The 16,363-nt window shown below is 33.5% G+C and overlaps 1 protein-coding gene across 10 annotated transcripts in view; it reads left to right on the top strand.

Moving 5' to 3' along the window:
- The window catches only part of Hipk (Homeodomain interacting protein kinase), a 138,339-nt gene that overhangs the window by 56,869 nt on the left and 65,107 nt on the right, over window positions 1–16,363 (top strand). For 8 of the 10 annotated variants that reach the window (XM_069839994.1, XM_069839996.1, XM_069840000.1 and 5 more), the window contains 2 exons: window positions 4,563–4,664; window positions 6,589–6,704. In XM_069839994.1, coding sequence (XP_069696095.1) covers window positions 4,563–4,664; window positions 6,589–6,704 — 218 coding nt within the window. The remainder of the gene's footprint in view (window positions 1–4,562; window positions 4,665–6,588; window positions 6,705–16,363) is intronic. The other 2 variants (XM_069839999.1, XM_069840003.1) reach the window with 1 other exon arrangement.

The following is a 16,363-nucleotide window of genomic DNA, read 5'->3' on the forward strand; positions in this document are numbered from 1 at the left end:
TAAATTCCGTCAATATCTATTTTATTACAAAATATTTACAGTATAGATTTAGGCTTATATCATACTACTTTAAAGTATATTAATATATATTTTATTACAAAATAATTATGAAAAACTTAATAATAATGATTTTTACAGTTAGCTACATATCAAAGTCAAGGGAACTATAATTGAATCGATTATTTCGAAAACGCAACATGTGACATTTTCGTGCACATTACTTTTTTTTTTAACAAGAGTGCTCTTTACTCTTTCCTATAACATATTATTGTTAAAAATCATAAAATAAGTCTCATATTTCATCTATAGAAATGGATAAGAAATGGACTTTCAGTTTGGTTAATGTAATAAATGCTACTGAAGTAGTTTGCGCAGAACAGTACTTTTTACATTTTTGAAATAACCGATTCAACTGTTAAAGAGGATAGATAATATCTATTTATATTTAGACTTAGGCCTATACTATACTTAAAATTATGTCTATATATATATATATATATATATATATAATATTATTACAGCATAGGTCTATTTATGACAAAACTTAATACTGTAACATAAAATGATTTTACAGTTAGCTACATGTTTGAAAGCAACGACAATAAGAAACAGGAGCAAAGAGAGTTATGATCGTTGGAAAAGAGTATATTCCATCATTGCTGCTGCCACCTACCGGCAAATTACTTCAGAAAGGCATCAAGTCAGATAATTTCAACATATCAGGCATACAAGTTACGAAAAGGAGGATATTTCTTGATTTTTTAAAAATCTGCCCGACCCCGGACAAAGGCCTAAAAAGGAGGACATGGGAGGATATGTCCGGACAAAAGAGATCGTCTGGTCACCCTATGTATATTACACTGCTGAGCATATTTCTTCCTTTACTTTTTCCATGGGAGTGAATTGAAGATATCTGAAAGCAGTTATATGGAAGTTTTGTATTTCTTTTACATTGTATACGGTTTGTTTGTTTATTTATTTATTATACAATTCAGCTTGGTTATAGCTTCCATTCTTAGTGCTACATCTTGGCTACAGCTGTGATTACCAAGAGGTATACTTGAATTCTAAGAAAAGAGGGTAGAGTAGCTAAACTCTTCCTTCTGTCATGCCAACAACTCTTTACAAACAATAGTAGGCAAAATTGTGTACTACTGTATAGAAGTGTGCATGGGCTGAAATTCTTAGACCCGACCTGATTTGAACTAGATCCGAACTCAACCCAAAACCCAAGGTAAGCTTATAATTATCATCGAGTCCGACCCAAAGTCCGAGATTAGCTTAGAAAGACACAGAGAGGTACAGAATCAAGACAGTGAGCATAGATACAAAATGAGCCACTTAAACTTATTTATTTTGCTAATGACATCAGACTACCAGATAAAGCAGAGACCAGAGGTCATAGGGATCAGAAACAGCTGTGAGGAATTATCACTTCAGTAGGAACATGAAAAAGAGCAATCTCCCAGGTAAAACAAATAATCAGTGCTCTTTATCTATGACAGAGTAGAGACGAGAGAAATGTTATGAAATATGAAGTCAAACTAAACAATAACTTACGATACTGGTAGTCTACTGTTCTGAATGGATGCCAGATGGACATCTAACAAGCATGCATTAAAATCTCCGTATTATTTTTTTTACACATCTTGATTACACAACTTTTAACACTGTATCACTTCGGAATATGTATTATATGACTTTCTTGTGTTAAATTCTATCGTACCTGGTTTACATGTTTCGACCTATTATGGGTCATCCTCAGAACTGGTCGTTGCTGCTATTTTTTTTACCAGACATTCAGTTAAGATATAACTGCAGATATTCAGTTTCCAAATCGGTGTTACATGCATTGCAATAGAGCAAGGTGCAGAGAAAAGAAAAGTTTTAAGTGTGGAAGATGAAGTTAATGTTATAAAACAAATCGAGAGTGGCAAAAAGGAAGTTGATTTGTGTCGTAATTTTGGTTTGGTTAAGGAAGAATTGAGTATAAGTTACAGATACATTATTTTGGAAAGGAGCAGAAAAAGAATTAGATTTCTTCAACCCATGTTAATTTGTGAGTATTGTTATAACCAAGTTCAACTGTATTATTTTTTGTTATTTATGGAAGGAGTTTTGTTCGTAGAAAATATTAAATTGTAGCATGTATTTTGCTTCAAATTTAGTGGTTCTCACAAACAATGAATAGTGTGTGTGATTTCTTTTTGGAGACAAAGTTCTCTGATCTGATTATGTAAATTAATCTTGGCTCTATTTCAGTAAATGTAGCCTTATATACATAGACACACACACACAAAACACGTTTTAAATGTTCCAGTGGAGAGACTGGCTTATTATAATGAACAGTACTACTTAACAAGGCTTCGTATAGTGATAGTAGAAGAGAGTAAAAAATAGTTATTTATGGTACTTGTGAGGTAAGTGCATCTTTATTGCGCGAGTGGAAAGATTTAAGCACGAGCCGTCAGCCGAGTGCTTCAATTACATGAGCGCAATAAAGATCACGCTCACAAGTACCATACGTAATTTTATCCATAACCATAACGAAAAATTATGTTTTATAAAAGAAAATGTGTTGAAAATAAGTCCTCATATAATCGCATATCATGGCATGGATTTTAGAATCGATACGCGTACTAGGTAGGTCATGATGTAGGAGGCCATGATTAGTGAAGAATGGTATCTAAGGCGTTGGATAAATAATAAATTATAATTAATTATATAATTTTAATATATATTTTTTCATTTTAAACGTGTATTTTCGTCTTTTTGAAGTTTCAGGGATTATTTAGAAGTGTTCACGGGAATAATGTCATTAAAATAATTTCTCATTTTACTTCTGTAAACTTAAGAGGAATATTAAAACGTTATTTATTATCATGTCTGTTTAGCTCAGTTGGCTAACGCCTGTTGTTTTAAAATACTATAAACCCAGCTTCACAGGTTCAAGTCTCCTCGCATCCCAAAAGATAAATTATTACAAGATTAAAAAAAAATACATATTAGATATGTATGCAATGCACAAATTACGACATAGTAGATAAAGAAAAGAGAAGGAGATTGAGTGTATGTATATTTAAGAAATGGTAATAAAGAAGTAGAAGTAGTGACATCTAGTAACTAATATATTAACTTCTTGAGTAATAGTTGAATGGAAAAGACGTATACATGTGTACCCGGGTACTAGGAAAATACTAATGAACTGTGAGATATAAAGTTCAAACTGTGAGGTAAAGTCTTTATCTCACTAGTGGAATAAAGTAATGTTGAATAAAAACCTACTTTACAAACGCAGAAGTATTTAGTAAAGGCATGTTTTTCGTTATGGTCATGGATAAATATAATTTTTCGATAAAAATATACGTTTTATTAAGTTTGGCTGGACAAGTATAGTCTTGCTTTTTTTTTTTTTTTACTTGAAATTTGTCTCTTTGTCTAATTCGTCTGTCATTGAAGTAGTGACCTCTACTAGTGCAGGGAAACTGCTGGACAGCACAGGAACTCTAATGGCAATATGCACACCTTAATTTGACATACATTCTAGAAGCTGCCATATGTTATGTAACTGGAAGTAATCCTATAACACAGCTCAATTTCTCCTGTGCCTTTAATACTTCACAGCACTTTTCTTTAAATTAGTGTAGATTAGAGCTTACAATTATATTGTATGTATTTAGCTTACTTTATTTCCGTTCATAGGAGGAGTAAGAAGAATAGAAGATTGCTTACTTTGCAGGCCCTGACTTCATGTAACTTTCTCTAACAGTGGAGATTAACATCAGTGAAAATGGAGTTGTTCTATGTTTCTCACATAACTCAAATATGAACACTAATTTTTTTAAATAATTGGTAGCCTTTTTTTCTCGAAATTTGCACAGAAAACCCTAAACCACTGTCATTCCAGTGAGAAATATACTACATGCAATTGCTCTGTCCCAAAAAGTACATATTTTGTACATTGGTGTTTGTTATAGAAATACAGTGCACTGTGATGGGAGTGCACATGACTTTGGTTGAAATTGATGTTGGAAAAGACAGTCTCTGAAGAAAAGCTATTGCATTTTCTTTTTACTGTACATCAGCCATGATTGCCTTGCCTCTCACTTCCATAGGATTGGAATTTTTACAAGTCCAGACTTTTGCAATAAACATGTGAATTTTTACAAACTCCATGAGTGGCTAGTTTTAAAAAGTAATTGTCGATGTGAATAAATGATACTGGGAAGTTAGGAAGCATTTATTTCTTCTTATTCTTCTTCATTATAGTCCTGTGGCCTTTTCCACCAGTTTAGAATAGAGACTCAGAGCCAAATGTTTTAGTGTCTTCCTGGATGCCTCATTTTTACAGAGTTTTTGTTTTATTTTACTGGCCTGTTTGACATTGTATGTATAGGTATCAGATTCTTCGTACTTTCACTGTATATTCTATATTGCTTTCTTTTCTTATGTCGTCATTTTTTACTTCATCAAGAAGCAATTTACTGTGAATTTTTCATAAAATTTCCTTCTGAGATGTTTTTTTTATTCAGTTATTTAACGATGTTGTATCAACTGTGCAGTTATCTAACATCAAAGGAATTGGTGATGGCGAGATGGTATTTCGGCGAGATGAGTCCAAGGATTTGCCATGGGATTACCTGACATTCGCCTTACCCAACCAGGTAAACTGAACCCACATCCGAGCATAACCTGAGGACATGAGTCCTCACTACCCCTTAATCATGCCAGTATCTTTCTGAGATGTTAAGAGAAGTTTCGTTTTAGATATGTCTGTCCTTAGGGCTGCACAATTGACCAATATGGGTTTTGTGGACGATTTATAAATTTAAACATTACCATCAGAAGATGTGAATTTACTGTGAAAAATGATAATATTTAAGTATTCAGATTGATGGGTTGCCCTTAAAATTTCTCTCATAACGTGTTTAATAAATTATGTTTCGAGGATATTTCGGTGTAAAGTTGTCTGTTAGATGTATGTACTTTTAGTTTCTGTTTAGTGTGGTTGTCTGTAGACTTACTTATTCTTCAGAATCAAGAGGTTGCTATTGGGATGAAATTACATTTTTTGAAGATTCCTTGAGAAGTGATACACTTCTTACATTGCTCTATCCACTTTTTAAAATATTTGCTGAAAACCATTTTTCTCAGCTTCAACAGGATTGTGGAGCAGACAGTTTTCACCTCTTGGTCATTTCCAAACCTCTCCCTTGTTTTCCATTGTTCGAAATGCCCAAAAATCGCAACTATTTGATGGGCATTTTAAAGACGTAATCTCATTAGCACTCTGGTCTTGTGTGCTCTTTCTTTATCTTGAAGCAGAAACACTTCAGTTGGAAAATATTTGGCCATTTCTTCGTTACTGTGTTATTCTTATCTCTTCTAAGAAAAATGTAGCATAGGTATTTTCCATTGACTTTTTCCCCTGGAACACTCAGTCCAGATTAAACCATCTGACACCAAGGAAGACTGAACATGACTTTAACAGAAGATAATTGATGCTACCTCTTCAGAAGTTTTCTCATGTTTCTCTACAGAAGATTGTTGCCTCATTTTAGGATCAAAATGTTTCACCCAATTCTTATCACATGTGATGTGTTTGGATTAGTGCTTTATGATGGTAGATTTCTACTTGTGTTCTTTTCTAATTGTGACTAAAAACATATGGCACCCAACTTGCACAAACATGCCTGATTTTAAGATGTTTAGTTACAGTATGATCAGCAATCACCTTGTCATTAACTCGTTTACCCTCTACATTTCTGTTGAACTGAATGTACAAATACTAGGTTAATCTTTCATATTCTTTTTGCCATCATTGTGATAATTACACTGTTAGAAAACTACACATCTTTACAATGAATTTTCAGTAGAGGTCTGATTAATAAGATGTACAGTTTCTGAACTGTTTTTCTAAGCAAGACACAAAACTGAGTAGTGCAACATTGGCACTCCATTGACAAGAAATCTAATTACTCCGTCATTCTAGAATGGTTATATTAAAATAGACGTAGCCTATTCTAGCATTGTAAAAAGACATGAATTAGACACTAACATTGTAAATACATTTGTTATTGTATCTGTAAGAAACAGTGTTTTAGCTTTTAATATCCTCTGCTGGCACACAGTCGGTTTACAAATTTTTCAAACAGCTCATAACAACTGACTGAAGTCCACACCTGTGGAGTAACGGTCAGCATGTCTGGCCGCGAAACCAGGTGGCCCAGGTTCGAATCCTGGTTGAGGTTTTTTCCGGGGTTTTCCTTCAACCCAATTCGAGCAAATGCTGGATAACTTTCGGTGCAGGACGCCAGACTCATTTCACCGGCATTATCACCTTCATTTCATTCAGACTCTAAATAACCTAAATGTTGATACAGCGTCGTAAAATAATCCAATAAAATAAAAAACAACTGACTGATATTTTGAATAACCAGTAAACATATTGATATTTGTTTATATATTTTTTAACTTCTGCTATTTATTATACACTTGTTTCTTACACTGCATTAAAACAAATCCTTTGCATACAATATATCAGTGACTGTACGAGAGATTGAAGTTTTATTTGTGCTCTGATTGCAGCAGTCACAACAAGTGGTGTCTGGACGACAACAAACCATCACAATACACGATACTCCATCACCTGCTGTATCTGTTATTACTATATCAGATAGTGAAGACGAAGCTCCAGGCAAATGGTAAGAAATTTAATTCTATAGCTTATTATACATTAATGTACAGTCACTTTAGAAATAGTGAGCACTTCTGCACCATAGGATTGGGGAGATTCGCTAGCTCACTTCATCTTCTAGTCCGTACCGATCCCCAACTTTTGCCCTTGATGTGTCATTTTTCATTGAACATGGATGTAATCGTCTTTTAAAGTAGAAAAAAATAAGTTTAAATAATAAGTTGTTTCATTCTGCTGTAAGGAATGAATCATATGCATGGCCTTGGTTTCATTTTGTTGCAGTTTGTTTTCAAAGCTGTTTGCTTCCATTTCCAGGAGTTATGTTTGTTTTTTGTTCTTTTTAAGTACATGTTGTAGGATTGTGATGTTTGTATTCTCAGATGAATCCAGTTTGTATTCGTACAACTTTAAAATGGTGATATACTCATGAAGTGACAATAGATGTCCCGAAAATTAAATGTCTTTGTCGCAGTTTCTATTGTTACACTTGATTTTCTGAGAGATATCTTGCTGAGGAATATAAGGATCAAGATTTGTTTCCATTTCCCAGAAATGTATTCCCCTCATGTGCATTCTGTTGTTGGGTTCTCTACATTACTACTCATTTAGTAACAGTATATTTTCTAACATAAAAGATGTCTAAAAATTTCACTGGTACATTCTGTATAACTCCTCATTGATATTAGGAAACAAAGCTAAAGTTTAATATAATTTAAGAACTTTTCTAGGTTTCACATAAGCCTATAGTGACCAAGCCTTATAAAAATCTCAACCATACATTAAAAAATCTCTTCAGTTTTCTCGTGTAAGTTTTACATTATCGACGATGATGATATAAACACAAAACTTAACATTTAAATCATTGACTTCAAATTATCTTAAATATATCGCCCAACAAACAACGTCATAGAATAATGTTTCCAACCCTTTCCCCTCCCAGAATGTGTCAAGGTCGTCTAGTTTTCTTAATTTGTTGCAGTTTGAAAGGTTACATATATATGAGTTAAACTTTTAGTTAGCTAACATGATTTCCCCTTCGTGTGTCATAAAATATAATCATACTATTTTCATATTTTTAAATGATGCAGTGCAACAATATCTTTGTATATTGGTTATTACATGGTGATATGGCATGATCAGTTAACAAGAATTGCACACCTCTGACTTTGTTGCATTTTTATGTGGTCGCTTTTTTTAACAGATTTGCATTCTTCACGGGAAAAAAAATGGAATTTCATATTTTAGTGTTGTGTACATTAATGACGTGCTTTCATCCCATTTAAAGTGGTTTCGAAAGGATTCTCAATGCATTCCCACTTGGAAACTTGGCATATTATCTTTATTAATGTAATAAATAGTACACCATTAGCCAAATGGCCAGTGCATCAATCTGGATTCATATCCTAGTGTATATGTGGAATTCGTAGTGGAGTGAAGCTTTCAGAACAGAATTTTCATAGGATGCTTAGATTTATACTACCATTGTTCAACAAATTCTCCACATTATCCAGCACCATAGCATATACTCTAGCACGTGAGGTCTCTTATATGACCAGTCACTTGAGTTATATGACCAGTCACTTAAGCTGAAAGCGGATTAAGTGAAAAAACAGGATCTCAATACATATGTTTCTAAACATTTGAATTTATTTATAGGATATTTTAATAGTTTGTTTTAACAAAAGATCATTTCAAATTAATGGAAAATTTATTGTTTAATCAGATATACATATTTCATCTTACATTGTAAATATGTTGCATAACTCGAGCTTTTTACACTGACAATGTCAGTCAATTTGCAGATTTGTACATGTTTGAAATTTCACGACATCACCTTCCCACAGCAAATGAGTAATATGAAAATTTAAACTTACATATGCCAACATAAGCTATGAATGTTGCCTTATATTTGGATAAATATATATGGCATTTTCAGCATTAGAAATAAATTATAGCTTTGAGAAATGTTTGGATTGCATTTTCATCTGAGAGTACATCATCAGAATCTGGTTTGTGCTGTTCCTGCAAGTTAGGTCACCTGATTACTGAATGTGCTAGCATCATACCAGTTTGTCATGTGCAACAAAAAATGTTTTGCAATAGCTTATTATAATATATAAAAATATGATATGTTCTCGTTTTGAGATATGTTTAAGACTTGCCCAGTTACAGTACTAATTACAGACAGGTTTAATTAATTACTATAAAATATAAATTATATTTCTGTTATTTAAAAATATTACAGAAATTTTTATAGTTGTCCTTTTTCAGTACGGTAGTTTATAATATAATGAAACTTAAGACATTTCAAACTCTTTACCACAGAACATCAATTCTTGTGCTAGGCGACAAGTACTTTTTCTTGGGCTCAACTTTATCCTAAAGTGTTTGTTGTGGTAGATCACGCTTTGGATAACATTTCTTCTTATCAAGAATGGAACCTGTTTCTCCCCACTTATTTAAATTATATTTTAACAACACACTGGTGGTTTCTGCGGCTGTTGGAAAACACCACTGAAATTTACCTAAACGCAACTTTTAAGACTCCTTTGTCAGTAGATATGTTTCAACTAAAAAAGTCTACCTGTAGTTAAAATACGTAATTGTCAATACAGTTCAAACAACTGACTGCTATCGATAATGTATAGTCCCAGTATTTTTGTGTTGCCAGCTTAGTACAATAACTACTTTAAAAGGAAAACCTACACCTTGTGTCTTGGGCTGGGCTTAGAGAAAACAACTACTGATACGAGAAAAACCCAGTGTGCCAGCTGTCAAAAAGCAGCCTCATGGTTCTTTAAGAATACTGGTAATTTAGGTTTATCTCATTGTAGTATTTCCTATCAATAGTAACATTATACTGTCTATATTAAAAAAAAAGAAGAAGAAGAAGAAATAAAATTTCATTGAGAAATATAAGGAAAATCACTACAGCCATTCGGCCTCGGTATCGCAGTCGGTATAGCGCTGACCTTCTGTGCTTGAGCTTGAGGGTTCGATCCCGGCCCAGGTCAATGGCATTTAAGTGTGCTTAAATGCGACAGGCTCATGTCAGTAAATTTACTGGCATGTAAAAGAACTCCTGCAGGACAAAATTCCGGCACACCGGCAACACTGATATAACCTCTGCAGTTGTGAGCGTCGTTAAATAAACCATAATTTAAATTTTCACTACGGCCGTCGTTAAATAAACCATAATTTAAATTTTCACTACGGCCACAACCTTACTTTCGATGTTCATTTTACTGTCCCTGTGACATAGTGTATGAGACTTAGCTTACCAGTCCTTTATGTCAGAGGGGGAATCTGGAAGTGGGGAAGTAGTGAAAACTGATTAGAGGTGGTCTGAAGGAATTATATAAACCAGGGGAAGACATCTATACACTCTGTCTTGTTGCAGTACCTTGCACTTCTTCTCACTGTACACTTTATGAACGAGTTAAGAGCATTGTAGGTGTGGTGGTTGAGGGAGAGTTGACAAGGTCATGAAGCACTGTAGGGGTGATGATTTAAGGAGGGGTAAGGACAAGGTCATGCACAGATCTAAAGAAGCATGAATGTAAAAACTGAGAATATGACTTGCATTAGTGTTGTCCAGGAGATTAAAATTATAACTCACGCTGTAAAACATGCACTCAAGTTAAAGCAGAGAGAGCACAAATAAAACTAATTATAAAGAAACTGTTTGAAGTTGTGTAGCGGATAACTAATAATTAAAATTAAATTATAATAATGATCTTTTTAAAAATGAACTGAAGAACACTTTTATTAAAGTAAATCTAAGCATGTATATACAGTACATGATATTATTCATAGCAATACTGAAACAAAGTTTTCTTTGCAAAATTCAAATAAACATTGCATTCCTGTTCCAAGAAAATTTTCTGGATTTTTTTAATTCATTATTGTCTTTGAAGGTAAGCTTACACTTTCAAAATCTTCTACAAGATTTGAACATTTTTCATCTACAGCCATCACAATAACAGTTTTAGCAAAATTCCCATCAGTAAATGTCCTTAGATTTTTTGCTATACGTAGAGTAATTTTGAAGCTCAAGCAAACAGAATATTCGCTAATTTGATGAACAGCATCTTCTTTGTTTCATCATCTGTCACATTCATCTCCCTGATATTAGTCATATTCACTTGCGTGCATAAAGAATAGTGCCATTGTAGATTAAACTTTTTAACACAGTGCATTTTCTTGCCACAAACTAAACATTTTTGCCTCTTTACCACATGACACAAAAAGGAAAAGGTTCTACCATACTGACAAGAAACTAAGCACTGATTGGTTAGAAGCCATCACAAAGATATGTTTACTTTCAAAGCATACGATGATTGAACACTCGCAATGCCTTTACACTGAATTCCCCATACCGTACCGGAACCAGCTACACATGCACATGGTAATGTTTCTGTACATAATGTCATTGCATGCAAACTTGTATATTAGGACTTGCTGAGAAATCGAACTTCAGGAAATTTATTAATGTATGTGAAGCGGTATTGCAATAAGATTTGTGTCATAGCACAGTCTACTTATACAGTCACGAAGCTTGGGATGATTTTTTGCCAATGAGTTGCATTTCTCGCGATAGTTGCTAGCTGCTTGGAGCGCTGTAAGTACTAGGAACAATAGACTGTGTCACTGCCATCGTGATCTAATACAGGCTGTAAGGCAGACCATGTGACTCGCTTAACCCTATCATGAAGGCCGGCGTTTCAACCATATAAATTAATTGGAATGGATGAAGAGTAACATATATTTGTCTAGAATGTAGTGTAATTGCATTAATAAAATTTATAACAATGATTAAGGGACACTTCAGACATAATTCCTTGCGAGTTAAGGTGTAATATTATTTTTGGTGTGAAAATTACGTTGTTCATATGTGTAATACCTGACTTTATTTCGATTAAATATTGCGAAGTTCTTGTACATTCATTTATGCACGATTCAATAATTTTCAGTTGCACCGCACAAATATTTGGATATGTTGAAATTGTAGGTTATGTTTACTGTACCAGTTGCCCCTTTCTGTCTAATTTTAGTGGTCTCCAATCCCCTGCCACTACATATGTATGTTATGTTATATGGATATTATAGGTTATGTTTACTATATTTAACTTATATTCCTATATATACATTATAATTAAACATAATGTCATGTATGACACCCGTCACATTCTATTTGTCTGTATTTTAATACTACAATTGAGTACTGAATTATTGTATTTATTTACTACCTACGAGACGAAGTAACACAATCGTACGTACACTAATTTCATAGGAGTGGTATGGTAAATGTTTTGTCTAAAATTAAGGAAGGTAGATGTGCTAAATTAAAATCACAATATAAATTCGTTTTTATTGAACCTCAAAATAGCTTCCATTCTAAACTTAAAATGTTGATGCGAACAGATTATGTTAACACGTAAAATTCTCGTCACATTAAAATAACACAGTTTTGTAATTATTTCTGCAACATATTATGCAACAAGAAGTAAATGGAACTTATGGACACATTACACTAAATAAAGCTTAGCAATGATACGCAATAAAGTTATATTTCACTGAGCTCCATACAATGAAATAGAAAACCCGAACATACATTACAGCCTGGTCTTGATCGAAAAGGAATTGACTGTGCCGTATTTCGCTTTGTTGTGAAAAGTTGTGTAAACCGTGAAATGTTCGTTATCGGTTGTAATAACTGTAAATGGCTAAAATACAAATATGATAATAATATGGGACAAGGAGACGTTTGTGGTACTATAAATATTGTAAGAAAAAGAAGTTCGAGTTATCCTTCTTCCAAAAGATCCAGGATGGTGAGTTTATAAAATATAATATATACTTTATGAAAATAATGTATAAACCTTATGTATTTCACATTTCAATAGTGAAAGGAAGGTGTTAATTTTTTCAAAAGAATACGATATCGAAAGTACAATACATTTTATCATCTGCTGGGGAAAGTGTCTGTGATGAGGCGATAGTAGCGATCCTGGTGGTGAGCAACTATCTATGTTTGCATATTTAGTAAGTATTGAGCTTCGTGACTGTATATATTAGATTGTGGTCATAGCATAAGCCTCTACAATGTCTGAGTGGTCTAGACCATCGCCTGTCAGTAAGTGGTCCTGATTAGACTTGGCATTTTTTTCATTTCACACAAGTAGTTCGTAGTAGGGGTTTTCTTGGGATTCTCCCCTTCACACACACAAAGCATCAACATCAGTCTGTTTCATATCATTCCCCAACTGCCAGGTGCTCTAGGAACAAGCAGGATTGTCTGCTTGAAACCTAGAAACTCAGCAAATCTTAGTGTAGGCAGCTGGTGTCGGTTAGAAATGTCTATATAAAAATTTTCTCAGGAGGACATCATGCTAAGATTCGCCCTTCTCCTTCAGGAGAACTAAAATCGTAACACAGCCCACCACTGAGTCCTTGCACATTCCATCACTCTCCATCACAACAGATTGACTAACACCTCGGCCAGGCATGTTTCTGGAAATAGATTAAGAAGGGCACAGATGCTGCTGGTAGCAGATTTCTCTTCACTACATGGTATTAGATAGGAAGTACATCATATAAATTATGTTGTCTGGCTAGCTTTTTGAGGGACAGATCCAAGATGCATTCATATACTTAGGCTGACATTGGCCTGTCGTGCACCCTGAAAGTATTTCATTTATTTTTTCCCCTAGTATTTTCCGCAAATTTCATGATATGAACCCCATACCTGCCTCTCTCTTATCTTCTGACAAACTAAATACTTAAAACATATAAAAAGTGGTTTACTTAAATGTCTAACAAATTTATGCCTAATAATTTCTGTTAACCATAACCCTGTATGGTCAACGCAGTCAGTATTGACCATAATTATTCTTGTGGAGAAAAAATAAGATGTAAATGAAAAATCATAGCCAGCTTTGACACCATAGCTTTTTATAATTTATTGTCTTGTAAAATGTTACTCTCAATTGAACATTAGTAAATTATGTAATCATAATATGTCATGCATTCAGAATTACGTCATGAATAGGTATAGAATTCCATACACTTTAGCAACCAATGTACTCACACATGTACTAGACAATAAATTAAATGAGTCTTACTAGCAAACTTCTGATGTAAACAACGATGTCGAAGCGCTATGTTTGTACAGGCTGGTACTGATGAAAAATATTAAATACGTTACAAGGTGCCATCCTCCTTGTTGTGGGAATTACAGTTAACAACCATGTACATTCGTGAATTTTCTGCAGTTGTCACTTAAACCGTTTTTATACTGAGAGAAAGTTCTTTCTACATCACAGGAAGTTAATGGAGCATATGAGTAATAGGATTCTTTTCAGTTATTTGTTTTTGTTTAATAAGTTTATTTCTTATGTCATGCATCACTGAAAACCCACTATTTTATTTTTTGGAGAATACTGTACAGTTTCTTTTTTTGCTCGTTCGGCAGCTGGTCCAGGATGTACTTCATTAATTTTTTTCGAACATGACCTCGCTTATGTTTATACTTTCAGACAGCAAATGTTTATAAAATACAGACTTTCCAGTAATTGTTTTGAAAGTAATGCTTTAGCTATTGCAATTGAAGAAGCCTCTTCACTATTTAAAGAATGAAAAATTTTTATTTTATTATAATAATTGCGTAATACGAGACAGCACTTAACCACGAACATCATCTTCTGAATACTGGACTAGGAGGCAAAGGAATGTCGGATGCTATTTCTTTGAACTTCATTATTCTGAAAAGCGCTTTCCGAAATATGTTTTTTTTTATATTCGATATGAAGCTCTGTCAACCTCATTGTATGAATCGCGAATAGCATCAGTCACCCTATGAAGCCCATGAGCAAGGCAGGTTACATTGACAGTTTTCATGTAATGCATTTGTATTTTTTTTTAACGATGTCTGAAGCAGCATCTGTTACAAAAAGCAACACATCATCATACTGAATACCAAGAGGACATAAAAGAGACATAGACGTTTCAAAGAGTGTGTCGGTAGTTGAATGGCCCACCTTTTGTAAAACTTTAATCGTTAATAAAAATTTCTGCCCTGCATTTGTAGGTGACAGAATACCCACAATCACATTAGCTACATATCTGCACTTGTGTCAGTAGTTTCATCAATCGAAAGGCACATTTTATTACCATTCACATGTTCTCTAATTTTGTTACTAATCTGTTCCATCTCATATCTACAGCAGACTGTTTTAGTGATAGACTGGGACAATATTTGGCTGTGAATGGTTCTCATTTTGAGCATTTATGATAAAATTTGGTTAATTGTATTTTGTTTACTTGTATGGTCTACTCAGTATGATTTTACATACTTATCTGTCTCAAGTTTTGAAGTCCACGAAAGAAGTTTAATAAATAGTTCAAAGACATGAAATGGGTGAATGGATAAAATTTCCACACACATTCATAATGTAAATGTTAATGTAGAATACCATTAAAAAAAAAAATACTGCAACACTCTTTATGTTGGAATAATTAACTTTTTTCGAAGACTGGTATCATATTGTATGGTTCATCTCCAGCAGCTTTTGTATAAAACTTTTTTTAAAATTTAAGATGTTATTAGCAATATTTCATACTTGTTGCTCACACTGTATGAAAGAAGAAAGGAACTGTTGCTGGCAGAAATTTGCCATTGTAGAAAATTCTAGGAACATCTATGATATCAGTCCTATCAGTAACACTCACACCAAAGGATCAAAATTTGATTCCCATTAGATTCTATTGCTTATTTGGCAAACAAAGTAGCTATGTGGTAGGCTTTGAGTGTTTTGATTTGATTCTTATTCCACTGCTGTTCCATTAACATCTCGTCATAATCACAGACCCTCAACAGTCTTTTATCATTTAATTTAGACAATGGTCCACAGGATCTTCGGTTTATGGATTCAAACTTGGATGGGATTTTTAAAGGTCAATTAAAGTACTTAGCATTCTTTCTTTTGGAGATAGAATAAATTAGAGCTTCCATGTCATAGATTTACTGTATGTAAAGCCCCTGAACTAGACAAAATTACCAACAGGAAACAGGAAACAATGGAGAAAAGGGGGGCACAATGGGTCTTACAAAAGCTTCAGCATTTAAGAATTCTTGAAGGAGACAACCATTATAAATTACATAGGTTTCGAATTTATCTAACAAATGTGTATAAGGACACTTCTGGAAAGGTTAAAACTAATCTTATTTAGTGATTACTCTGTGACAGTAGAATCCCATTATGAAAAGATGGAAGAAATTGTAACATGTCATATTGAGGGAGGTTTTGTTGTTAATTTTCATCACTGTAAATACATTCCTAAGGTTGTATATGTTATAAAGAAGAAAGCCAAATGTAGTATTAGCAAATTCAAATTCATTAATTGATACTGTATTATGTAGTAGCTCTCTTCCATTATGTTTTTTTCAATAGGAGCAGTATTTACTAGCAGGTTTTATCCAATGATATGTTTAATAAAAAAATAGACAAGTTCCAAGAAAACTCCTTTCTAACAGTCTTTCTCTAATTAAATAGGTTAGAACTCCATCAAATAAGAAGTGAAAAAATTTATGAAAACAAATGAGTCCGCAAGGATATCTCTGCTCTAGTTTTCTACGGGTTTTAGACTACCATGAAGAAATAAGTG

The sequence above is a fragment of the Periplaneta americana genome, chromosome 11, assembly GCF_040183065.1.
Source record: "Periplaneta americana isolate PAMFEO1 chromosome 11, P.americana_PAMFEO1_priV1, whole genome shotgun sequence".
Lineage (NCBI taxonomy): Eukaryota > Metazoa > Arthropoda > Insecta > Blattodea > Blattidae > Periplaneta > Periplaneta americana.